General features: G+C 46.3%; 1 protein-coding gene across 7 annotated transcripts in view; it reads right to left on the reverse strand.

Annotated features, from left to right (window-relative positions):
* Nucleotides 1-12,921: 12,921 nt before the first annotated feature.
* Nucleotides 12,922-27,127, reverse strand: part of LOC132395755 (serine/threonine-protein kinase 38) — a 115,974-nt gene continuing 101,768 nt past the window's right edge. For all 7 annotated transcript variants that reach the window (XM_059972740.1, XM_059972736.1, XM_059972742.1 and 4 more), the window contains 3 exons: nucleotides 17,437-17,532; nucleotides 17,017-17,108; nucleotides 12,922-15,929 (listed from right to left, as the gene is read on the reverse strand). In XM_059972740.1, coding sequence (XP_059828723.1) covers nucleotides 15,799-15,929; nucleotides 17,017-17,108; nucleotides 17,437-17,532 — 319 coding nt within the window. In that variant the 3' untranslated portion in view covers nucleotides 12,922-15,798. The remainder of the gene's footprint in view (nucleotides 15,930-17,016; nucleotides 17,109-17,436; nucleotides 17,533-27,127) is intronic.

A 27,127-nucleotide genomic window follows, 5' to 3' on the forward strand; every position in this document is an offset into this window, starting at 1 on the left:
TCGGGTCCCCAGTGATCTTTCTTTTTTATACCTTTTACACACCTGTCTCTGTAAATGTCCTGAATAGTGGGAAGTTCACATCTACAGATGCGCTGGGCTGTCCGCACCACTCTCTGCAGAGTCCTGAGATTGAGGGAAGTACAGTTCCCATACCAGGCAGTGATGCAGCCAGTCAGGATGCTCCCAATTGTGCCCCAGTAGAAAGCTCTTAGGATTTGGGGGCCCATACCAAACTTCCTCAACTGTCTGAGGTGAAAGAGGTGCTGTTCTGTTTCTTTCACCACACAGCTGGTGTGTACAGACCACGTAAGGTCCTCGGTGATGTGGATGCTGAGGAATTTAAAGCTGTTCACCCTCTCAACCCCAGATCCATTGATGTCAATAGGGGTTAGCCCATCTCCATTTCTCCTGTAGTCCACAACCAGCTCCTTTGTTTTTGTGACATTGAGGGAGAGGTTGTTTTCTTGACACCACTGTGTCAGGGTGATGACTTCTTCTCTGTCGGCAGCCTCACTATTATTTGAGATTAGGCCAGTAAGTGTAGTGCCATCAGCAAATTTAATTAGCAGATTGGAGCGTGGGTGGCAACACAGTCATGATTATAGAGAGAGGAAAGGAGGGGGCTTAGGACACAGACCTGACGGGCTCCTGTGTTGAGGGGCAGAGGGGCAGAGGTGAGGGATCCCACTCTTACTACCTGCCTGTGATCTGACAGTAAGGCCAGGATCCAGCTGCACAAGGCAGGGTGAAGGCCAAGGTCTCTGAGCTTCTTGTCGAGCCTGGAGGGAATTACGGTGTTGAATGCTGAACTGTAGTCCAAGAACAGTATTCTCACATAAGCATCCTTCTTCTCCAGATGTGTAAGGACGGTGTGTAGAGCAGTGGCTATTGCGTTATCTGTTGATCGGTTGTGTCGGTAGGCGACTTGTAGGGGGTCCAGTTTGGGTGGTAGCAATCCTTGACCAGCTTCTCAAAGCATTTGGTTATTATTGAGGTGAGTGCAACAGGACGCCAGTCGTTCAGACATGTTACCTTGGTCTTTTTAGTACAGGGACGATGGTGGATGTTTTGAAGCAGGAGGGCACTCTACACTGGGAGAGAGAGGGATTAAAAAAGTCTGTAAACACACCTGCCAGTTGTGCTGCACACATCCTGAGTACCCGCTCTGGGATGCCGTCCAGTCCCATGGCCTTGCGACCGTCTACTCATTGGAAACAACTGCGTACTTCGGCCTCAGAGATGACTAGGCTGCCTGTCGCATCATCTGCAAGTCTCCTCAGGGGCTCAATATTGACATTGAATCGAGCCTAAAGAAGATTTAGCTCATCTGGGAGAGAGGCAGCGATGTTGGAAACTCCACTGTGTCTTGCTTTGAAGTCTGCGATGGTGTGCAGATCTTGCCATAAGCTGCATGTGTTGTTGGTGGAAAGTTAAGTCTGAATCTTGTCTCTGTATTGTTCTTTCACTGCCCTGATGACTTTGTGCAGATCGCAGCTGCGTTTCTTGAGTTCATGTATACTACCAGCAGTGTAAGCTCTGTCTCACATGGTGAGTAGGGTTCGCACGGAATTGTTCATCCAGGTTTCTGATTTGGAAAGACCCTGACCAATTTCTGGGGCGCTTCCGGATGAAAGCCATGACCCCATCCGTGAAGACTCCGTTGCAATAGTCATGGGGAATTTCAATATGCAGGTAGAGTGGGAAAAATCAGGTTGGGGCTCGATCCCAAGAAGAGAATTTGTGATGGCTTTTTAGAGCAGTTTATGGTTAAGATGTTGGAGTTAAGGATGAAATTTCAATGTATTTGGAAGCACCTGATAAAATAGGCAGTAGTCAGTATGGTTTCCTTAAAAGAAAATCTTGTCTGACAAATCTGTTTGAATTCTTTGAGGAAATAGCAAGCAGGATACGCAAAGGATAATCAGTGGATGTTGTCTATTTGGATCTTCAGAGGGCCTTTGACAAGGTGCAACATATGAAGTTTCTTACCAAGGTAAGAGTCCATGGTATTACAGGAAGGATATTAGCACGGATAAACTAGTGGCTGATTGGCAGGAGGCAAAGAGTAGGAAGAAAGGGGCCTTTTCGGATTGTGTGCTAGTGACTAGTGGTATTCCACAGGGGTCAGTGTTGGGGCCACTTCTTTTTATGTTATATGTCAATGATTTGGATGACAGAATTGATGGCTTTGTGGCCAACTTAGCAGACAATACAAAGATAGGTGGAGGACAGGGAATGTTGAGGAAGCAGGAAAGCTGCAGAAAGACTTTGACGGATTAAGCAAATAGGCAAGGAAAAGGGAAATGGAATACAGTGCTGGTAAGAGTACAGTCATGCACTTTGCTAGAAGGAGTAAAGGCATAGAGTACTATGTAACTAGGGAGAAAATTCAAAAATCCAAGATGTGAAAGGACTTGGGAGTCCTTGTGCAGGATTCCTGAGAGGTTAATTTGCAGGTTGAGTCAGTGGTGAGGAAGGCAAATGCAACTTTGACATTCATTTCAAGAGGACTAGAATATAAAAGCAAGGGTGTAATGTAATAAGGCAGTGGTGAGACCTCACTTGGAATGACGCGAGCAGTTTTGGGTCCCTTATTTAAGAATGATGTGCTGACATTGGAGACGGTTCAGAAGAGTTTCGCGAGAATGATTCTGGGATTGAATCTGGGATAGAGTAGATGTGGAGAAGATGTTTCAACTGGTGGAGGAGTCTAGGACCAAAGGACACAGTCTCAGAATAGAGGGATGTCCTTTTCGAACAGAATGAGGAGGAATTTCTTTGGCCAGAGGGTTCACTGCCAGGAAGCTAGGCCATTGGTTATATTTAAGGCAGAGGTTGATAGATTATTTATTAGTCAGGGGATGAAAGGCACCTGGGGAAGGCAGGCAAATGCCCTTTTGTTTTGGCATCTCTGGTGAGAGGAGAGTGTGTCGGTGTCAAAGACTTACGGCAGTTGGGAGAGAGAGAATAAGAGGAGCAGATTTGGGCAAGGAAGGTCTCCTTGGGCTGTGCAGGCACAGGAAGTGTCGGGATCAGAGGCCTTACCTCAGCTGCAATTAAAAAGAAGGGCAGGCTCAAGGGGAGCAGCCATTGTCAGAGTGTGCCGGTGACAGAGGGGAAGACTGGCTTAACAGGCTTCAGTGTGAACTGGTGAAGGACAGTTAAGAAGAGGCTAGCCTTTTCCCTTTTTGTTGTAGAGTGTTATGCCTTTTTGATGGAATGTTCCACCTGTCGGATATGGGAATTCAGGGTACCTGATGATTTCCCTGATGACATCCACACCTTACTGAGCAGCTGATGGAGCTGGAACTGGAGTTGGATGAACTCAGGATCGTTCGGGAGGCTTAAGATATTATAGACCAGACTTTGGGAGAGGTGGTCACACCCCAGAGTACAGGCTTCGACAGTAGATGGGTGACCAGCAGGAGAGGCAAGGGGATTAGGAAGTCAGTGCAGGGTTCCCAGTGGCCATTCCCATTCCCCTTAGCAACAACTACACCTCTTCGGATACTGCTAGGGGGAGATGACCCACTGGGGCACAGCAGCAGCAGCCTGGCTGGTGGCACTGTGATCAGCCCGGAGGCTTGACAGGGAAGGGTAAATACAGGCAGTGCAGTAGTTATATGGGACTCGACAGTCAGGAAGACAGGAAGGAGATTGGGAGGCCGCAAAAGAGACCAGGATGATGTGTTGCGTCCCGGGTGCCAGGGTCCATGATTATCGGAGGGGCTGCAGGATATATTCTCAAGGGAGAGGGGGAACAACCAGAGGTTGTGGTGCATATTGACACCAATGACATAGGCGGAAGACAGGAAGAGGTCCTACAAAGTGAGAACATAGAGTTAGGAAAGAGGCTGAAGAGAGGGATATCCAAGGTTGTAATCACCAGACTAATCCCTGTGCCACGGGCTAGTGCAGGTAGGAATGGGGGTGACGGCACAGATGAATGAGTGGTTGAGGACATGGTACAGGGGACAGGGTTTCAAGTTCTTGGATCATTGGAACTTTTTCTGGGGAAGGGGTGACCTGCACAAGAGGGACGGGTTGCACCTGAACCGGAGAGGAACCAATATCCTGGCCACGAGGTTTGTTGATGCTAGTCAGGAGAGTCTCAACTAGTTTTGCAGGGATCTGGGGACTGGTGTCCCAGGTCAGCAAGGGAAGGATCAGACCAGGTTAGATGTCAGGGAAAGTACTGAAAGGAAAAATCAAAATAACAGGTATGATGGGTTGAATAGTTTGAAGTGTGTATTATGGGTGAGGGTGATGAACGTAGAGCATGGAACTACAATGTTGTAGCCATTACTGAATCTTGATTGAGAGAGGGGCAGGAATGGGTGATTAATGTACAAGGCTTTTGAAGTTTTAAAGAAAGAAGTGAAGTTAAAGGGGATGGAGTTGCACCACTAATCAGGGACAACATCATAGACATAATGGAGGAGTCAGACATTGGGTCCATTTGGGTGGAACTCAAAAGTAGGAAGGGTGTAATCACACTGATGGGACGGTACTACTGGCTTCCTAATAGCCAACTGGACATTGAGAAGGTTAAGGAAATGTGTTAAAATAATAGTTATTGTCATGGGGAGGTTTCAACTTCTCTAATATAAACTGGGGCTGCCTTAGTGTAAGCGGTTCAGATGGGGTTGAAGTTGTTAAGTGTATCCAGGAAGGTTTCTTATATCAGTATGTGGAAGGTCTAATGAGAGGAAGGGCTGTACTGGAACTGGGTAATTGGGTAATGAGCCTGGTCAGGTGACTGACCTTTCAGTGGGTGAACAGTGACCTCAACTCCTTAACTTTCAGAATAGCTATAGGTAAGGGTAGGTATGGTCTTTGTGAGAGAATTTTAAATTGGAGTTGGGCAAATTACGAGGACATTAGGCAAGAAATAAGAAGTGTTAATTGGGAGCATCTTTTTTCTGGCAAGTCCACATCAGGCTTGTGGAGGGTGTTTAAAGGTCAATTGCACAGAGTACAGGAAAGGGATGTTCCTGTTAGAAGGAAGAACAGGGATGGAAAGGTAAGAGAACCTTGGATGACCAGAGAGGTGATGAATTTAGTCAAGAAGAAAGTATACGAAAAGAAAAAGGTAAAGGAAAATTATGGAGAAAATTCTTAGGGATAGGATATTTGAGCATTTGGCCTAATTAGGGAGACCCAGCATGACTTTGTATGGGGCAGGTCATGTTTTACCAACTTGACTGTCTTTTTGACAAGGTGACAAGAGAGACTGCTGAGGGTACAGCATTGGACGTTGTCCACATGGATTTTAGTAAGGTGTTTGACAAAGTCCCTCATGGCAGGCTAATCCAAAACACTAGAATGCAAGGGGTCCGATGTGAAACTGCTGTTTGGATTCAGGACTTGCTTGCGCATAGAAGACACAGGGAGTAGTGGTTGAAGGGATTTATTCGAGCTGGAGGTCTGTGATTAGTGGAGTTCCGCAGAGACCTCTGGTGTTTGTGATGTATAGAAATGACCTGGATGAAAAAGTAGATGGGTGGGTTCATAAACTTGCAGCCGGTACCACATCGGTGGAGTTGTGGATAGTGTAGAAGACTGGCAAAGAGTACAGTGTGAGACAGTTGCAGATATGGGCTGAGAAATGGCAAATAGAGCTCAACCCAGATAAATTTGAGATGTTGCTCCTTGGCAGGTCAAATTCAAGGAGACACACTATTGAGGGCAACGTCCTCAACTGGGTTGCTGAGCAGAGAGAACTTGGGATCCAACTTTATAGATCATTGAAAGTGGCTACACAGGTGGTTAAGAAGGTTTATAGAATGCTTGTTTTTATTAGTCGAGGCACTGAGTTCAAAAGTAGGGTAATATAGCAACCTTCATAAAACTCTAAGCTGGAGTATTGGGTACAGTTCTCGTCACCCCACTATAGGATGTTGAGACTTTGGAGAGAGTGCAAAAGAGGTTTACCAGGATGCTGACTGGGTTGGAGGGCATGTATGATCACGGGAGGCTGGATAAACCTGGGTTGTTTTCTCTGGTGCTTCAGCGGCTGAGGGGAGATCTGATAGAAGTTTACAAGATTATGAGAGGCATAGATAAAGTGGATAGAGACTATCTGTTTCCCAGGTTTGAAATGTCTAATACCAGAGGGCATGCATTGATGGCGAGAGGGGTAGGTTCAGAGGGAGATGTGAGGGGTACGTATTTTCATTCAGAGAGTCGTGGATGCAGGGAATGCATGGCCTGGTATAGTGGTAAGGCAAATGGAGATGTTTGTAAGGAGATGGAGGGTTATGAACATGGTGTAGGTAGGAGGAATTATTGTTTGGGTGTTTTTGATTTGCTTTTTAGCTAATTCAGCATGCCACTGTGGGCTGAATGGCCCCTCTTCTGCTGTATTGTTCTATGATCTATGTTCTTGCAATCAGCATTGGAGAGACAGTGACTAAGTTGTGGTGAGGCTCTTGTAACCAGTGACAAGGGTAGAGAAACAATTATCGAACCAGAGCATGGAAACTGGCCCTTCAGTCCATCTCTCCATGCCAACTAGTGCCACTTGCCAATATCCCTCTAAACCTTTTCTATCCTGTGCTGGTCCAGGTTTCTTTTAAATGTTGTTAATGTTCATGACTCAGCCACTTCCTCTGGCAGTTCATTCCATGTACGGATCACTCCCTGGATGAAAATGTTGGCCTTCAAATTCCTGTCAAATCTCTCCCCTCTCAGCTTAAATATAAAACCTCTTGTTCTTTTCTCCTCTTACCCTTGGTAACAGAACGTGTGCATTCACTTTATCTTGATTGCATACACCGCCATAAACACGAAGGTTGGAGGTGTTGTGGATAGTGTGGAGGGGCTATCAGAGGTTATAGCAGGACATTGATAGGATGCAAAACTGGGTTAAGAGGTGGCAGATGGAGTTCAACACAGATAAGTGTGAGGTGGTTCATTTTGGTAGGTCAAATATGATGGCAGGATATAGTATTAATGGTAAGACTCTTGGCAGTGTGGAGGATCAGAGGGATCTTGGGGTCCAAGTCCATAGGACACTCAAAGCTGCTGCGCAGGTTGACTCTGTGGTTAAGAAGGCATATGGTGCATTGGCCTTCATCAACTGTGGGATTGAGTTTAAGAGCTGAGAGCTAATGTTACAGCTATATAGGACCCTGGTCAGACCCCACTTGGAGTTTTGCGCTCAGTTCTGGTTACCTCACTACAGGATGTGAAAACTATAGAAAGGGTACAGAGATTTACAAAGATGTTGCCTGGATTGGGGAGCATGCTGTATGAGAATAGGTTGAGTGAACTCGGCCTTTTCTCCTTGAAGTGGTGGAGGATGAGGGGTGACCTGATAGAGGTGTATAAGATGATGAGGGGCATTGATCGTGTGGATAGTCAGAGGCTTTTTCCCTGGTCTGAAATGGTTGCCACAAGAGGACACAGGTTTAAGGTGCTGGGGAGTGGGTACAGAGGAGATGTCAGGGGTAAGTTCTTTAATCAGAGTGGTGAGTGCGTGGAATGGGCTGCCAGTGACAGTGGTGGAGGCAGATACGATAGGGTCTTTTACGAGACTTTTGGATAGGTACATGGAGCTTAGAAAAATAGAGGGCTATAGGGAAACCTAGTAATTTCTAAGGTAGGGATATGTTCAGCCCAGCATTACGGGCCGAAGGGCCTGTATTATGCTGTAGGTTTTCTATGTTTCATCTCTCAGTCTCGTACACTCCATTTATCGTCCTGCTCTGTTCAAACTGTCTCTATAACTCAGTCTACCGAGGACTGGCAATATCCTTGTTAATCTCTCTGCACGATTCCTGTGTATAATCCTTTAACTTCCACTTCCTGCTCTCTATATAGATACCTACAACTCTCTCCAAATCTCAACTGCCTTGTGATGTTGAGTATTTAAAAAGTTCTGCCTCCAGCCCGCTCAGATTTGCAGGCAGGTAGTAATCTCCCACATGGATAAAATGACCATGGTGGATCTGTGCTGTTCTCAACCCCTCTTCTGAGCCAGTACCCATCACCGTCAAATGACAGCGGATTCATAAATAAACCTAAATAAGTCTGTTCCAGTAGGTTCTGTAACACCATTCCGAGAAGCAACAAATAGATTTGTTGTCGTGGGTGACTTCAACTTCCCTGATATTGATTTGACACCTACAAAAGGGTTAGGTGGGGCAGAATTTGATAGGTGTGACCAGGAAGGATTCCTGGCACAATACGTAAATGAGCCAACTAGAGGACACCATACAGGATCTGGTGCTGGGCAAAGAAGCAGATCAGGAGTTAGATTTCATTGTGGGGGAGCTTTCCCAAGGGTGGCAATTGCCAGTGTGAGGGGGCATAACTTTTAGTTAATTGGAGGAAAGTATAGCGGGAATGTCAAAGATAGGTTTAGAGAGTGGTGGGTCTATGGAACGCTCTGCCAGAGACAGATATGGACATTTAAGAAGTTCTTGGATGGGCATGTTAATGATAGGAAAATGGACAGCCATGTAAGAGGGAAGAGTTTGATTGATCTTTTGACACAAACTTGTGGGCTGAGGGGCCTGATCTGATTCTGGACACCAGACCCAGCCAGTTCCCCACCACCACCACTCTCCTCCGCCTAGCAGAGCTTGTCCTCACTCTAAATAATTTCTCCTTGTACTGGTTAGGCACAGGAGTACATTCAGCCAGAGACTCATTCCACCGAGATGTAACACTGAGTGTCATAGGAAGTCATTCCTACCTGTGGCCATCAAACTTTACAACTCCTCCGTCGGAGTGTCAGACACCCTGAGCCAATAGGCTGGTCCTGGACTTATTTCCACTTGACATGATTAACTTATTATTATTTAATTATTTATGGTTTTATATTGCTATATTTCTACACTATTCTTGGTTGGTGCAGCTGTAACAAAACCCAATTTCCCCTCGGGATCAATAAAGTATGTCTGTGTCTGTCTGTCTTTGGGTCCTCCCTATTCCTTCAAACAACAGGGGTAGCTTTTGATAGTGATCTGACTGTCTCTATCACATGGGTCCCAGCTATGTGGAACAGTCCATGTTCCAAGCCCACACTGGTGACCATCCCACAATTTTCCTGTGCTGCAACGATGCTGCTTCCTGCACTCATGCTGAACTCGTCAATTTCATCCACTTTGCCTCCAACCTCCACCCTGCCCTCAAATTCACCTGGTCCATTTCCAACACCTCCCTTCCCTCTCTCGATCTCACTGTCTTTATCTCCAGAGACAGCTTATCCACCGATGACTATTATCACACAGCTGCCTGGACTACGCCTCATCCCACCCTGCTAGTTGTAAAAACACCATCACCTTCTCCTATTTCCTCTGTCTACACCACATCTGCTCTCAGGATGAAGCTTTTCATTCTAGAATGAAGATGTCTTCCTTTTTCAGAGAAAGGGGCTTCCCTTCCTCCACCATCAACACTGCCCTCAACTGCATCTCTTCCATTTCACACGTCTGCTCTTACCTCATCCTTGTGCCAGCCTACCAGGGATAGGTTCCTCTTGTCCTCACCTACCACCCCACCAGCCTCCGCATCCAGCACATAATTCTGCGAAACCTGCACCACCTCCAATGGGACCCCACCACAAACACATCTTTCCCTTCCCTCCAGTTTCTGCTTTCCACTCCCCATGCAACTCCCTTGTCTATTCAACCCTTCCCCACTGATCTTTCTCCTGGCCCTTATCCTTGCCACACTTATGTTGGAGGAACAACACTTTATATTCCATTTGGGTAGCCTCCAACCTGATGGCATGAATACCAATTTCTCAAATTTCCAGTAATGCCCCCCCCCCACCCTTTTCCACCTCCTTGTCCCTCTCTTACCCCATCTCCTCCCTCTGGCGCTCCTTCCCCTGCCTCTCCTTTTATTTCATTCTTTCATGGCCTTCTGTCTCTTTCACTGATCAACTTCCGAGCTCTTTGCTTCATCCTTCCCCCTCCGTTTCACCTATCACATGGCATTTTTCTCTCCTCCCCCCACCTTTCAAACCTACTCCTCAGCTTTTCTTCTCCAGTCCTGCCTGAAGGGTTTCAGCCCAAAACATCGTCTGTACTTACTTGTACAGCTGCTGCCTGGCCTGCTGAGTTCCTCCAGCATTTTGCGTGTGTTGCTTGGATTTCTAGCATCTGCAGATTGTCTCTCGTTTGTCCTCATTTCTCCTTTGACATTAATCTTTCACCTTAAATGCATGCCCTCCTGCATTTTAACCCTTGGGAAAAGATATAATGTATCTACATTATCTATGCCTCTCTCAATCTTAAAAATCTCTGTGTTGTCTCTCCTCAGCCTCCATTGCTCTCGAGAAAACGGAAGTTTGTCCAATCTCTTGTTAAAATACATACCCTCTAAACCAGGTAACATCCTGGTAATCCCTTTCTGCAGCCTCTCCAAAGCCTCAACATCCCTCCTATAGTGGGGCGACCAGAACTGTGTGCAATATTGCAGATGTGGCCTCGCCAGCGTTTTATGAAGCTGCAGCATAATTTTGACTTCTGAACTCAATGCCTCGACTAATAAAGGCAAGCATGACATACACCTCTTAACCTCCCTATCAACCTAGCTCACCATTTTCAGAGAGTTATGAATATGTGTTGCATCCAAACTACCAGAAATGAAAGCTTTACCCTATACAGTACATTCAGGGAATACAATGACATCGATGTGCAGAACAACTCCACAGTGAATTTGTACAGAGCAGGATCCAACCAGCCACTAGATACTGCACTCCCTAGAGCATAGGATGTTGAGGGGTGATCTCGGAGGTGAGAGTGCCCTGACCACCGACTGCGAGTCCCTCTCCACCCCAACCCAAGATATTTATCACGAGTACACTATCTCTCTGGACCTACCACCAGGCAGGAGGTACCATTACATTGGGACAAAGACTTGGGATGGGAAACAGTTTCTTCCCCCAGGCTGTAAGACTACCGTACTCCCTGCCACCACCCAGTAGCGATATGCTGTTTACTTTTTGACTTACATCGTAAATGCACCTCACTATAGGTGTCAGTCTTCTGGAATATATTATTTGTAAATCTGTGGTAACAGTACTTTGTGTTGTGTGTGACTTTACTGTGTTTTGTATTTTCGCCCTGGAGGAACAAACAGCCTTTCGTTTGGCAGTATACATGCATATGGTTGAATGACAATAAACTTGAGCTTATAAAATCACGAGGGTCATGGATGGTCACAGTCTTTTCCCCAGGGTAAGAAACCTGAGGGGCAACTCTGCACACAGAGGAAGTGGTAGAGGTGGGTTAAATTATGTTTATAAGACATTCGCATAGGAAAGGTTCGGAGGGATGTGGGCCAGACTCGGGCAAATGGGACAAGCTCAGGTGGTCACAGCCAAAGGGCCTGTTTCAGTTTTGTACAACCTTAGGACCTCAAAGATGAGCCATCGGCTAACATGCCCACGTTCTGTTATCTAGGATTCCCGACCTGGAAAGAGAAGCAGAAACTGCGGCCGAGTGACTGCTACGAGGCGTGCAGCCTTTCATTTATGTCCTGGCAAAAGAACGTGAGGAAGAGCAAGCACACAGACTGCCAGTGCATCCAACGCAGATTCATCACCAAGTAGCCACCTGCACCCAACATCTGACGGGCCTTGGTGCCTGTGAGTAGCAGGGTCCCAGAAGGCATCCACGGGCTGCAGTGCCCAGGAGTAGCAGGGACCCAGACGTACCCACGGGCTGCAGTGCCCAAGAGTAGCAGGGACCCAGACGTACCTACGGGCTGCAGTGCCAATGAGTAGCAGGGAGCCAGACGTACCTACGGGCTGCAGTGCCAATGAGTAGCAGGGAGCCAGGAGGGACACTGTGACCAGGAACAGCTATCCTGTTGCCACAGCTCTACCTACAGACTTGGGCACTTTCATACCAGGAGATAAGGGCAATGTCAGTCATTGCTCAAGTATCGCTGCACTGTGATTTTGTGCTGGATTTACAGAACACGTCCTTACTGTGACGGCACGTCAGAGTAAAAAGATGGATCACTGTGGGCTTGGTACGTCTGCCTTTCTTCTCCCCTGCCGGAGGAAACATGCAGCCACTTACCCTGTGCAGAACTCCCGGGGTTTAGATCATGATCAGTTCCACCCAAGGACTCGAGTGCACACGTGTCACATATCAGAATCGCCAGAAGAGGGGGCTGCAATGTACCTGGACACCTGTCTTCGATCCTTTGTCTAAATCAGTCATTGCAAACAGCAAAAGGTTTATGGAAAATAAATCACCCTACTTCACCAATCTCTTTCAATCAACTGAGGGTGATTAATAGCTGGACAGGGTCCAACCTCGATTACGAAAGCTTAAACATTCTGTGCAGAGGCAGATTGTAAAGAACAGATCACAGCCCTACCCAGGAACGTGGACAATGAGGCAAACTCCCCCCACCGGAGTTCGGGGCCTCATCATCAGCAAGACCTGCAATCAATGGTGAAGATCAAAGCTGGAAGGTGCATTGGAAATCCAGAGGTTGTAGCCCAGTGACCGGAGCTCCAAGTCTGCAATGAACTGGGCAAGTTGAAAGCCCAGGGTCTGTGAAATCTGTGAGCTTACTGGAGACTTGACAGCCTGGCCTAGGGTCAGAGGACTTTGTGATTAAAGGATCACCACCTGTTAGGCAGTTTTTGCTTGTTGTGTTCTGTGTTATTCTACTGAGAATGGTGAGCATGCTATGTTGGCATGGAATGTGTCTTGACAATTGTGGGCTGCCCCCAGCACATCCTTAGGTTATGTTTGTTGTTCACACATTTCACTGTATGTTTCAATATATTCAAGAAAAATTATTCAGAATCTGATTCTGAAATTGTGGCTAAAACACTACCTGTGCTCCAATAACCAGCCCCGCTGGGTTACACAGCAGTTCCAAGTCCAGAATAAAGTGTAGAATCATTTTCAAAAGCACTCGAAATAAAGTGAACACACAATATTAACTTTGAAGCAGACTTGGTGTTATGTAAAAGGTCTTTTATAATACAGGTTTAAAGAAAGTGGGTGGTGATTCATAAAAAGCAATTCTGCTACGCATACAATACTTACACCAGATTCACCAATCTCACACAGTCACAGCAACACACCCCTTCCCCCAACTCAACTTCACCCACAGGCCAGAGCTTCAGACAGCTCTCAAAGCCAGAAGGTAAATCCTGGCCTGAGAGGGAACAACTGCAGCCGGTCTCTCTCTCTCTCTCTCTCTCCCCCTCCCTTGGACATGTGATCCCCAGTAACACCAGACTGCAGTATGTGTGGAGCTTCCTTTCCTTCAGAAGGGGCTGAAGCTGCTAGCCTACTCTTAAACCAGCCACAGCAGAGAAGTGGATCACCATTGTTGCAGTAATGGATGGGACATCAAACCGCTCCTGACGGGTTAAGGTTGGGGAACTGACAAGCAGGACTGTCATGCTGTGACCAGCTGCTCATCCTTGAGGTCCGGACTATTCTTAACCAGTGAGGTGCAGAGGTCCCGCTGGGAGTCAGCAGATTACAGCAGCTGCTTGGTCCATCTCTCCAAAGGGGGAGGGTGTGGAAGGTCACCTTCATCCTCTGGCTTTCTGCAGGATAAGGAATTTGGCCCAAGGAGAGCGAGTGTGACAAGGTGTAAGGCATGAAGTGGCAGAACACGACCTGCTACAACAGAAGAGCAGCAGATACTCCTGCCAGCAGTGAAAAGCGCTGAGATTTTATACTTACTGTTCAGTTTGCAGGCTGACAGGAAAACACCTACATCCAGTCATATTAACTGGAGGCACGTCTACCACCACATCTCATGGCACCGGGGTCAGAGGTGGGCACACCTATGGGATAAGCAGCTTACCCTGGCATCACAGGGACTGTACAGAATGTCCTTGCTGTGCTGGCATGAGGGGCCCCCTACAGAAACAACCAACTTCAACGCCAGACCCTTGAGCCATGAGCTCCTCCTTTGGATCAAGAGAGATGGTGGTGGTCAACCCTTCCTACATTAAAGTTAATCCCCTCTTGACCGACTAATGGGCCACATTATCTGCAGATAGTGGCAGAGGAAAGTGGAAATCAGAAGAGACCCATCGACGGGGGTGGGAGGCTCAGAGGAAGGGGAGATCAGCCTGTGAGATTAGATGGGAGGGGAATTTTTATTCCTCCATTGCTCGCTGTCCTAACACATTCAGACCTTCTCAGAATAAAATACAGAAAAATTCCACATCGCAACCACAGCTGCATCCTGGATTGTGGTTTGGCCGAGACCCTTTTGGGAGTTAAAGGAAGCAGCGAGCCGGGGTTGTATGCCGTGGTTCTCTCCGGCACTCAGTGGAGCACGATACAGGGGAACAGAGCCTACCACTTGCCAGCAAAGTGAGTATTCTCACTGGCTGGCAACCACCTGGTCCACAAGGAGCAGCAGCACGGGTTTTCACCTACCCTCACCGCACCAAACAACATGCCAGCAATCTGTTGTAAAGTAATACTAGGCCTGCAAACTCCATCCGAGGCAGGCCTGGGGGGTGGAATGGAGAAAAATGAGGAGGGCTTTCCAACAAACTACCAGGGATTAAATGAGGCAGAGAATGTACTTTCAATCACCAGACTGTCGAACCAGAGCTAGTGCACTGACTAGAGACACACACAGAAATACCCCGGACTTCAAAGGCCCACATAACAAAATCATTGCAGCAAAGTCCACTCCTGGGCTGCCAAACATCATGGTGGACTCTCCCATTTTTTTTGGCTACATAACTTCTTTATCTACATTATAAAATGGCTGCCATAATGCAACATCACACAGTGGTTCCCAGGAACACACTTCCCCTCGCTGTAAGGTGAGGTTTTACTCTGTTGGAGGGAGGAGAGCTCTTCACTGAGCCTGCAGAGATCCAGATTCCCGACAGCACGGCCAAACCGGAAAACATCTTCTATACAGGTACAAACACATAATCGGTATTTACAAACAAGAATTCACCAGAAATGTTCCCCTTATAAAATAATAAAAACTGCATGTCGTCAGAAAGGAAGGAGGAATCCCACAGAGTTCTTCACGAACCCCATCCAATTAAATGCATCCAAGCAGAGATTCAAACAGACACGAGAACAGTACCTTGGTGTTCATAGAGTCGATGACAGAGGATGGAAGCACTGAGCACAAAGCAAATGGATGGCTGCAGGGCCGGGCAGCCAAACACTTGGCAGATGTGCAGCGGCCAGCTGTGCATATCCAGATGTGCTTGGGCCATAGGTCAGGTGAGCAGCTGTCTGCTTTGCTGATCCCACACTGGGAACATCATTACCCTGCCCTCTGCCCAGTGCTGTGCATCTCTCTCACCATGGGTAGGAACTGAGGAAAGTCAGCACAATACTGACGAAACGCATCAAGAGTTGCTTCCTACGCTGGCACTTCATGGGGAGAAAGAGGTGGAGCGACTGAGGTACCTTTCAATGAAGGGTCATTATGCTGACATGCTCCAGAGACCTGGACAACCTACATGGACAGGGCAGAGTCAAAAGGGATGCAGAGACAACCCCCCTGGCAGTACGGCCGGAAGGCAGAGGTGTGGCACCAGGTCTCTGCCCCGGGACACCCATACTCACCCTTACACTGCCACTGATTCAGACAGGCACTGACCGATCTCTGGGTCTGCTTCCCATCAAGTTCCTAGCCCCGCCCCACATGGCCAGAGAGATTACAAAGGATATCTGGATATTAGGAATAAAATCTTCAGTCTTTCACAACTGTCACTATCCAGGGCACTCAGGCCCTACTACAGGACGAATCGAGTTGCTGAGAAGAGACCGGCACTGAAGCAGGGAGTCGCGCCCCTGGGGTCAGAGTTGGTCATTTGCCAGACTTCATGTACGAGGGGATTGCCCCTCGAGCCGTCAGACCCTCGAACCGCTTGTATGTGTAGTTGATGAACACCCAGTCCTTGTTCTTGTAGTCCGACTCCGAGTGGTTGCTCACTGCAACTGAGAGAAAAGACAAAGTGAGGGCGAGGCCCAAAGGCACCACACATTCTCGCGTAGCTCCACACACGAGTTCAGACCGACAGCATTACACCATACAGGAAGCTCCAGTCAGTCCCCTCCCCAAGCCCATGAAACCGTGCTACACTGTCATTTCTCCACTGACCCTGTAGCTAAACAGGGAACTACAGAGCAACACACACACACAAAGTGCTGGAGGAACTCAGCAGGTCAGGCAGCATTTATGGAAATGAATAAACAGTTGATATTCTGGGCTGAGACCCTTCATTGGGACTGGAAAAGAAGGGGGAAGAGACCTGAGGGAGAGCAAAGAGGAGAAATGAGAAGGTGAGACATGAATGCAGGTGGGTGAGCTACAATCCATCAGCAGCCCCATGTCAAAGGGAAGTAGGCAGCTCCTTTAGTAAATGATCTGAAGCGTACAGCTCAAACGGCTGGACGTTGACTGAAAGTGGAACGTAACGATTTGGAACAGTGGGAGCAAATTCCAGGGCTTCAGAGAAAGACCAGGTTTTTGCTACAAAGAGGCACAAAGACTGGGTCTGGGTCTATACTTGTTGGAGTTTAGAAGAATAAAGGGTGGGGTGGGGGAATCTCATTGAAACCTACTGAATATTGAAAGGCCTAGATAAAGTGGAAGTGGAGGAGATGCTTTCAATAGTAGGGGAGTCTTGGACCAGAAGGCACAGACTCAGAATAGAAGGATGTCCATTTAGAACAGAGATCAGGAGGAAATTCTTTATCCAGAGGGCGGAAAATCTGTTTAATTCATTACAACAGACAACTGTGAAGACCATGGCGTTGGGAATATTTAAAGCAGAGGTTGATAGGCTCTTGATTAGTTAAGGTGTCAAAGATTATGAGAAGGCAACAAAAGGATGGGGTTGCAAGGGATAATAAGACAGCCATGATGGAATGGTGGAGTGCACTCAATGGGCTAGAAGAGCATCATTTTATTTCTATGTCTCACGGTCTTAGCTCTAATTGAATATTTTGATAAAACAGGGTCCTATAATCCTGGAGAACATATGTAAATCTAGACAAGTCCTTCCTCTCTTGAAATCCTTACCAGGCTGCAAGATGTCTGAATCAGGAAATTCATCAAAGTTTGAAGTATCATCGATGCTCTTTATTTCAATCGATATGGCTGCCGGCCTTTCCCTGTTGAAAGAGGTTTGATCAGAAACACATTACTGTAGGACGGACTAAAGAAATGAGGGCTGCGTGATTTCGAGAGAGAATAAGGAGGGACAGGTCTTCAGTAGGTATATACACCAGGGTATACAGGGCACAAGTAGACCCACGGTAACCCAGCACAATGCAGGCTCAAGGTATCCAATCCCGTTGACAGGGGACTGCAGCTGTGTGACACTGGGAAGTATTCAGTGGACTAATGAATGAGAAGGAACCAAAATGTCTGAGGGAGGAGAGCTGTGGAGAAATCTATAATCTGGAGAACTGAAACCAATGGTAACAGCTCCACACTCACCTGATGTGCTCCCAGTCCACACACTCAAAGAACAGATTGCTCTTCACATCTTCCACTCCATTGGCCCCAATTCGCGTTTCCGACTCACAGCAGAACCTGGGGGATCGGAGGCCATAACTGTCAGGCAGGCACCAGGGACACAGCACATCACGTGTCACAATCCAATGTTGTCTCCCAAACCCACTGCCAACCTTGCTTGGTGCTTAGGTACAGGGGCAGAAGTGCCCCATTCAAAACTCACTCAAGTGCTCATTCACCAGGAATGTGTCTTCATAACATACATCAGCTATACTAGCTTTGTCTAGTCTCTTCTCCTTCCTCTAAAACCTCAGATTTCTCAATGTATTTTACAGAACTGCTGCCACAGAACAACAAATATTGCAACATATGCCAGAGATATTGAACCTGATCCTGATTCCTTTCCCTTGGACATTCCTTCTGTTAGGGCCCAGAGGAGGCCCACAAGAATGATTCCTGGAATGGAAGAGCGCTCGATGGCTCTGGGCCTGTACTCACTGGAATTTAGAAGAATGTGAGAGGATCTCATTGAAGTCTATAGAATATTAAAAGGCCTAGATAGAGTGGCTGTGAAGAGGGTGTTTCTTATTGTGGGCGAGTATAGGACCAAAGGGCACAGCCTCAGAATAGAGGGACATCCATTTAAAACAGAAATGAGGAATTTCTTCAACCAGAGGGTGGTGAATCTGTGGAATTCACTGCCATGGACGTCTGTGGGGGCCAAGCCATTGGATATAATTAAAGCATAGGGTGATAATTAAGGGTGTGAAAGGTTATGGGGAAAAAGCAAGAGAATAGGGTTGAGGAGGATAACAAATGAGCCAAGATGGAATGGCCTAGTTCTGGTCAATGTCTGCTCTAAATTGTGTACTCCAGTCCCTGGATTACAAGTGTCTTTGTGGTTGCCCCTCATTTCATTTTAGGCACTGAGGATTGCTGGAAATTGAGATGGACACCAGCAAGAGGAGTTCCTTGTGTCTGGCCACAGAACATAAAATGAATGACTGGAAATTAAAGCAACAGGGGATTAGTGGGTACGAAACAGTCAGCACAGTTAGGCTAGACATGTACAAGCATATCAATGATCACTTCAGTGACACAGATCCACCAGGTCAAGTATAGGACCTCCTTACCAGCACAGCTCACCTCAGGCTTGGGATGTGTGGAAAGGGGATGGACAGAAAGGGATGCAGCTGATGTCCAATGTTCTGTTTGTTCTTCTCCGAACAAACATCTCCGAGGATCTATCCTGGGCCCAACATATTGGCACAATCACAAAGGTGGAAAGACAGTGGCTATATTTTGATGAGAATTTTGATGTTACCAAAGGCACTTGCAAGTTTCTACACATGTACTCTGGAAAGCATTCTAACTGGTTACATCACCATCTGGTAGCACAGGATCAGAAAAAGCTGAAAAGGGTAGTAGACTCCGCCAGCTGCATCATGGAGCCTGAAGACACACACTCAATGTTTTAGGCAGATGCTGGAAACCTGAGCAACACACACAAAATGCTGGAGGAACTCAGCAGGCCAGGTAGCATCTATGGAAAAGAGTACAGTTGGACATTTTGGGCCAAAACCCTTCATCAGGACTGGAGAAAAAAGATGAAGAGTCAGATTTTGAAGGTGGGGGAGGGGAGGAAGTACCACACATTGATAGGTGAAACCAAGATTGGGGGGGGGGGGGGGGGAAGATGATGAAGTAAAGAGCTGGGGAGTTGATTGGTGAGAGAGATGCATGGCTGGAGAAGGAGGAATCTGATAGGAGACGATAGAAGGACACGAAAGAAAGAAAAGGTGGGGGGGGGGGCGGGAGCACCAGAGGGAAGTGATCAACATTTCAGGAGAGCTTCTTTGCCTCCAACATCAGATTTTGGAAAGGTCCATGAACACTACCTCATTATTTTTGCTCGTAAAAGGAGCATTAGGAGCACTATATTTAATTATTTTCTATATTTCTTACTGTAAGTTGTAACACACGGCGGATTCCAGTTAAGTGGGCTATCGGTTAATCAGGGCAGCTGCTTATTTGGGACAACTCTCAAAGAACTGTTATGAGTGATGAACAAACCTGATGGACAATGGGGTGCAGAGTTAACTATTCCCCACCCCCTCTTCTGAGGACTACGAACTATTGCTGTTGTTATGCTGCTATTGAGAGAGAGAGAGATAAAGCCCAGGCAAGAACATCTGCTACAGATAAGAGGGGGAGAGAGACTGTTGATTTACTGTATTATGACTCTTCCTGGATTATTTACCTCCCACGACAAGTTCTTTACTTTGCTCGTTAACATTCCTCAGGAGACAGCAGGAGTGGCCTGATTTGATGGACACAGTCATTCAGAGTTGATGGATAGCTGAGACCCTGTGAGTGGGGATAAAAAGACAGGTCTGGAGAGACACCCTTCAGACACACCAGTGGACACCGACTGAGTGTTGGGAACCCACAGAAAGGTGGGGACTTCGGAGACCAAACCAGGAGATCAGTCAGTAAAGCTCACAGTGTTACAGCAGGGCCGGTGAGGACTTGTGTGAGTGTCCACTCATGCCAGAGTGACGAGTCCACCACAGAAGAACGGTCTAGCTGAAGACCAGAGGGGTCATAACTGAATGGCCACAACGACAAGACAGATTAAGAAAGCCACAAAAGATTTGCCTGCCACAGCTGGTGCTGTTAAATCTCGCTCGCTCTCTCTCTCTCTCTCTCTCTCCAACAATTTCAATACAACAACCATAACTACTTCAGCATTTATGAACTGAACTCTATACTTTCCTATGACAATTCATTTACCCCTAGACATCGACAGAGCTTGTTCATTATTGATTATTATAATTCCTACACTTTTAGGTTTATTACTGCTAACTTTTTTATATGCATATTTGCATTTTTGATATTGTATTGTGTAGCTTACTAATAAACACCTTTAGTTTGGTACCACCAGACTCCAATGGATTCTTCTTTCTCTGCTGGTCAGACACCCAGTTACGGGGTACGTAACAAACTGGGGCCTCGTCTCCGGGATTTGATTACCAAATTGGGGGGCCAGTGAATCAGGATAATAGTCCCTTAACTGATCTGGTTGTGTGGATAACCAGACAGGAAACCAACAGAGATGGAAATTGACAAATTTTTAAAAGACCCGACTTTGGGGGCATTAGCAGATGCCAAGAAGGCGGAATTGATGAGCGTTGCAAAATGATTAAATCTCTCGGCGGTGAAATCATCTATGAGCAAGTTGGATATACAGAGAGCAATAACTGTGCATTATGTATCCGAGGGTGTGTTCACGTCGGATGTATTGGACCTGTTCCCTGAGAAAAAACCAGTCGAGGGTGAGCTTCAGATACAGATAGAAAGATTAAGGTTGGCTGCGGAGAAGGAGGAAAGGGAGCATGAGCTCCGGATAAAGGAGAAAGAAGCTGCAAGGCAGAGAGAAGAAGTTGATAGGCAGAGGGAAGAAGCTGATAGGCAGAGGGAGGACAGAGAGAAAGAGAGGCAGTTTGCGCTGGAAATGGAGAGGTTAAAGGCATCGCAGGGAAGAGACCAGGCAGCAAACCCAAATGAGAGGTTCAAGATTGGTCAGGAGATCCAGTTGGTACCTCCATTCGAGGAGATGGATGTCGATAAGTTCTTCCTTCATTTTGAGAAAATGGCTGTGAATCAGAACTGGCCTAAAGGGGAAATGGGCTGTTCTGTTACAGAGCGTACTTTGGGGAAGGCTCAACAAGCGTATTCGGCATTGTCCATGGATGAGTCTAAGGATTACGAGGAAGTAAAAAGTGCTGTATTGATGAGTTACGAGTTGGTGCCAGAGGGATACCGGCAGAAGTTCCGGAACTTGAGAAAGCCGTGGAACCACACGTATTTAGAGTTTGCCTGTGAGATGCAAATGTATTGTGAGCGTTGGTGCGCCTTAAAAGGGGTTGTTGGAGACTATGATAAACTATTACAGTTAATACTGATGGAGCAGTTCAAAGGTTGTATCCCTGAGAGTATGAAGACGTACTTGGATGAGAAGGAGACAGTGACTCTGTCTGCGACTGCCAAATTAGCAGACGTGTATGTCTTAACCCACAAAACAAAGTTTTCCCTAAATAAGAGCTACCAGAAAGGCAGAGAAAGCCCACCGGCTAAGGCAGAAAATAAGCCAGGAGCTAGTGGAAAAGGTAAGGAGGAGGAAAAGCAGGCAGGCAGGAAGGTTCCCAACTTTACATGTTATAATTGTGGGAAAGCTGGTCATATAGCATCTAAGTGTTTTGCTCTGAAGAAGGAGACAGGAAAAGGGAAAACAGCAGTCCCGACTGGTTGCATTGAGTCAGTCAACAGATCGATGGGGAAGGCAAAGTTAGGTAGAGCACAAGAGGGGCGTGAGAAGTTTATCTCAGAAGGGACAGTGTCTGTGAAGGAAGGAGAAACCCCAGTTCCAGAGCGGATCTGGAGAGATACTGGGGCTGATCAGTCATTGATTCTAAGGAAGGTGTTAGACTTCGGTCCTGAGACTGAGACTGGGGAGTTTGTGGTAAGCGGTATTGGGAAAGGGACCGAGGCCGTACCTTTGCACAGGATGTTTCTGAAATGTGAGCTGGTATCTGGACGAGTCGAAACAGGGGTGCGGTTGAAACTACCGATGGACGGCGTGGACGTCCTACTTGGTAACGATCTGGCAGGTGGTGACGTGTATTCAGCAGTGAAATTAACAAGCAAGCCTGTAAGTGCTGAGGATCTGCCCATAGATTCCAAGATTTATCCCGCATGCGCAATCACTCACAGCATGTCTAGAAAGGCGGCTGAGAAAGGAGACAGTTTAAATGAGTCCAGGGTTGATTTAGCGGAGGCATTTTTGCTGACCTTGTATGAAAAGGGGTTACCGGAGGAGAAGGAAAAGGATAGTGGGGTTAAGGAGAGTAAAGGAGAGGAAGTAGATCTACCACTAGCAAGGAGGGATTTTATAAAGGAGCAGAGTCGTGATGAGGAGCTTGTTAGCTCTTTCTGAAGTAGAGATTGATAAGGAACCAGGGGGATACTATCTGAAGGAGGGAGTGTTAATGAGGAAGTGGAGGCCGACCACGGTGCCAGTAGATGAGGACTGGGCGGTGGTACACTAGGTGGTGGTTCCGAAGGTTTATCAGGATGAAATTTTGAACTTGGCTCACAAGGGACCTCTAGGTGAACATTTGGGAGTAAAGACGACAGTAGATAGGGTTATGAAAGATTTTTAATGACCAAATATGAGGAAGGATAGTGTTGACTATTGTAAAAGGTGCCATACGTGTCAGGTGGTAGGAAAGCCAAATCAGGTTATCCCTAAGGCACCCCTCAGACTGATACCTGCCTTTGGGAAGCCTTTTTCCCGAATCATCGTGGATTTTGTGGGTCCTTTGCCTAGAATTGCGAGCAGGCAGCAGTATGTCATGACCATGATGTGTGCTGCTACTCGATTCCAAGAGGTTGTGCCTCTGGGGAACATTAGGACTCCTGCGGTGGTAAAGGCCCTCATTAAATTTTTCACCATGGTAAGGTTACCTAGAGAGATACAGTCAGATCAGGGGAGAACCTTCACGTCCCGTGCATTTCAGCAAATGTTGACACGGATGGGAGTTAAACAAATTCTCGCCTCTGCATACCACCCGGAATCTCAAGGAGCGTTGGAAAGATTCCACGCAACTTTAAGGACTGTGATTAAAACTTACTGTCAGGAAAACACTCGTGACTGGGATGATGCATTACCACTTCTGTTATTTGCAGTGAGGGACATGGTTCAGGAATCTCTGGGGTTCAGTCCATTTGAGCTCGTTTTTGGTCACAAGCCCAGAGGACCTTTAACCTTACTCAAAGAAAAATGGTCTAGTCCGAATGTGCAAGTCAATGTGATTGACTATGTTTTGAGGTTCCGTGAAAGGCTCCATAAAGTTTGCGAGTTTGCAAAGCAAAATCTTAAAGACTCCCAGACTAAAATGAAACAATGGTATGATAAACGAGCCCGAGAGCAAGAATTTCAAGTGGGCGATAAGGTTTTGGTCCTATTCTCTGTAGTTACCAAACCCCTACAGGCGAGGTTTCAAGGGCCGTACAAAGTGATTAAGAAAATAAACTCTCTGAATTAAGTGATCGAAACACCTGATAGGTGAAAGCCGAGCCAGTTGGTTCATGTTAACATGCTCAAAGGTTATCATGACGCGACCCCCACGGTGGTCAGTGTTGTCGCAAAGACCGATGAGGCAGAAAGGATTGATAAGGAGGGGTCCAAGCATTTTGAAAAGATAAGCATAGTACCCACCAGACTAGAGAACTCTGTTATTTTGGCCAACTTTGCTGATAAAGTCAGTCACTTGGAGCCTGAACAAAGAGAGCAACTGACACAGCTAATTAACCGGCATGCAGATTTATGCCCAGATGTTCCCAGAAGGTGCAAAGTAACAGAGCATGATGTTATTGTTATCTCAGCCCAACCGATTAAGCAATCCCCTTATCAGATGAATTTGGAAAACAGTAAGCTAGTGGAAAAAGAAATTGAGCATATGGTAGCTGCTGGTATTATTCGTGAATCTTCCTCTGCATGGGCATCTCCATGCGTGGTTGTACCGAAACCGGACGGTAGTATAAGATTCTGTACAGATTACAGAAAGGTGAATGCCATTACACAAACAGATGCTTACCCTATCCCCAGGGTGCATGATTGTATTGATAAAGTGGATAAAGCGAGATACATCACTAAGATTGACCTGCTAAAGGGATACTGGTGTGTTCTTTTGACTGACAGGGCTCAAGAAATTTCAGCCTTTGTCACACCATCAGGGTTTTATGAATACAATGTGTTGCCATTTGGAATGAAAAACGCTCCAGGGACATTTCAGAGAATGATTGACGCTGTGATTAAAGGGTTAACAAACACAAAGGCTTACATTGACGATGTAGTAGTTTGGAGTGACACTTGGGAGGAGCACATTGAAGCTGGGGAGAAACTGTTTAAACGAATGTCTGCAGCCCACCTCACAGTGAACCTTGCAAAGAGTGAATTTGGCCATGCCATGATCACGTACCTGGGGTATGTGGTAGGACAGGGGCGATTGGCTCCTGTGCAGGCTAAAATACAGGCTATTTCTGAGGTTCCTGTCCCAACAAATAAGAGGGCATTGAGAAGGTTTTTGGGCATGGTGGGGTACTATCAAAAATTTTGTAAGAACTTTGCGGACATTGCCCTCCCGCTTACAAAGCTCCTACAGAAGGAAGAAAAATTTGAGTGGAGCAGTCCTTGTCAGGAAGCTTTTGAGAAGTTGAAAACCATATTGTGCCACCACCCTGTGTTAAAAGCACCTGATCTCTTGAAACCTTTCTCCCTGGCGACTGATGCAAGTGATGAGGCTGCCGGGGCAGTCCTATTGCAGAAAGCAGGGGATGGAGTGTAACACCCAGTGGCATATTTCTCTCAAAAGTTCAATGTGCATCAGAGAAATTACTCCACTGTGGAAAAAGAATTGTTGGCACTTATTTTGGCAATTCAGCATTTTGAGGTCTACGTCTGTGCAGCACAGAGACCATTAATTGTTTATACTGATCACAACCCTTTGGTATTCTTGGCTAACATGAAAAATAAAAATAGGTGGTTATTAAGTTGGAGTCTGTTACAGGAATTCAATATTAAAACACAACATGTAAAGGGAAGTGACAATGTAATTGCTGATTGTTTATCTAGATGTTAATTTGAAAGTGTATCTGTATTATTCTTGTAGTTAAGACCACTTCTGTATTTTGTTAAACTCTGTAATTCAGTAATATTCTTTATTAGTTAATTTTCACTCTGGTGAAAATTTCCAGAAGGATGGGGGTGTTATGAGTGATTAACAGACCTGATGGTCAATGGGGTGCAGAGTTAACCATTCCCAACCCCCCTCCTGAGAACTACGAACTATTGCTATTGCTATACTGCTCATGAGAGAGAGAGAGATGAAACACAGGCAAGAACATCTGCTACAGATAAGAGGGGGAGAGAGACTGTTGATTTACTGTATTATGACTCTTCCTGGATTATTTACCTCCCACGACAAGGACTTTACTTTGCTCGTTAACATTCCTCAGGAGACAGCAGGAGTGGCCTGAATTGATGGACATAGTCATTCAGAGTTGATGGATAGCTGAGACCCTGTGAGTGGGGATAAAAAGACAGGTCTGGAGAGACACCCTTCAGACACACCAGTGGACACTGACTGAGTGTTGGGAACCCACAGAAAGGTGGGGGCTTCGGAGACCGAACCAGGAGATGTCAGTAAAGCTCACAGTGTTACAGCAGGGCCGGTGAGGACTTGTGTGTGCGTCCACTCATGCCAGAGTGACGAGTCCACCACAGAAGAACGGTCTAGCTGAAGACCAGAGGGGTCATAACTGAATGGCCACAACGACAAGACAGATTAAGAAAGCCACAAAAGGTTTGCCTGCCGCAGCTGTTGCTGTTACATCTCGCTCTCTCTCTCTCTCTCTCTCTCCAACAATTTCAATACAACAACCATAACCACCTCAGCAGTTATGAACTGAACTTCATACTTTTCTATGACAATTCATTTACCCCTAGACATCAATAGAGCTTGTTTATTATTGATTATTATTATTCCTACACTTTTAGGTTTATTACTGCTAACTTGTTTTATATGTATATTTGTATTTTTGATATTGTATTGTGTAGTTTACTAATAAACACCCTTAGTTTGGTACCACCAGACTCCCAACGGATTCTTCTTTCTCTGCTGGTCAGACACCCAGTTATGGGGTACGTAACAGAACAAAGACTTTAAAATCAAGAAAATAGCCAGGATCCCCTCACTTTATTTGCAGCACTATGCCACTTATTTGGGGCAGCAGACTGTTGCCAAACAGTTTCTAACGAGCATCAGTTGCATGCACTTGCGTGGCCATTAGACACAACAAAAGCTTTGAGCGAGCAATTTTTAAATAGTGCCAGTTATGTGTTTGTGTTCAAAAAGCAGAGATGTTTGTCACTGATAGTTGGCAAGAAATAAGCAACAATTCAGAACTGTTTTGCTCACTGCAGTTTCAAACATTCAGACTTAGAGATGCCAAAAACAGCTGGGAGTGAAAATGAAACAATTTCACTACTTCAACAAGTTAAGCACTACAAAGTATTTGCAGGCTCTATCAATCATCTTGAATGTTACAATGAAAATGAAGATTTGGAGGATGCATTCATCAACAGCTTTGAACGAAGGCAGTCCACTATCTGCACTAGGTGTCTGGGCAAATTTTGTTCATTTCAGTTAAATGAACAAACATGGATAAATTCCTCCGTCGATAAGTATTAGGAACTAATACACAATTTTGTATTATAGGTTTCCCCCACAATCCGAAGGTAGAGCGCTCCTCTGAAACCGTTCGTAAACCGAAATGTCGTAAAGTGAAGAAGCAATTACCATTAATTTATATGGGAAAAATTTTTGAGCATTCCCGAACGCAAAAAAATAACCAACCAATTCATACCAAATAGCGCATAAAACCTAAAATAACACTAACATATAGTAAAAGCAGGAATGATATTGTGGCGACCCACTTTCTGCGCAGGCGAACCGGCTCACAAGTAGCCAGTGCGCAGGGGGAGACTTTGGTAATGCACCTCCGACGTCATTTCCACCCGGAAAGGGCGGGCACTAGGGATTTAAATACC

This window comes from Hypanus sabinus, chromosome 6 (genome assembly GCF_030144855.1).
Source record: "Hypanus sabinus isolate sHypSab1 chromosome 6, sHypSab1.hap1, whole genome shotgun sequence".
NCBI lineage: Eukaryota > Metazoa > Chordata > Chondrichthyes > Myliobatiformes > Dasyatidae > Hypanus > Hypanus sabinus.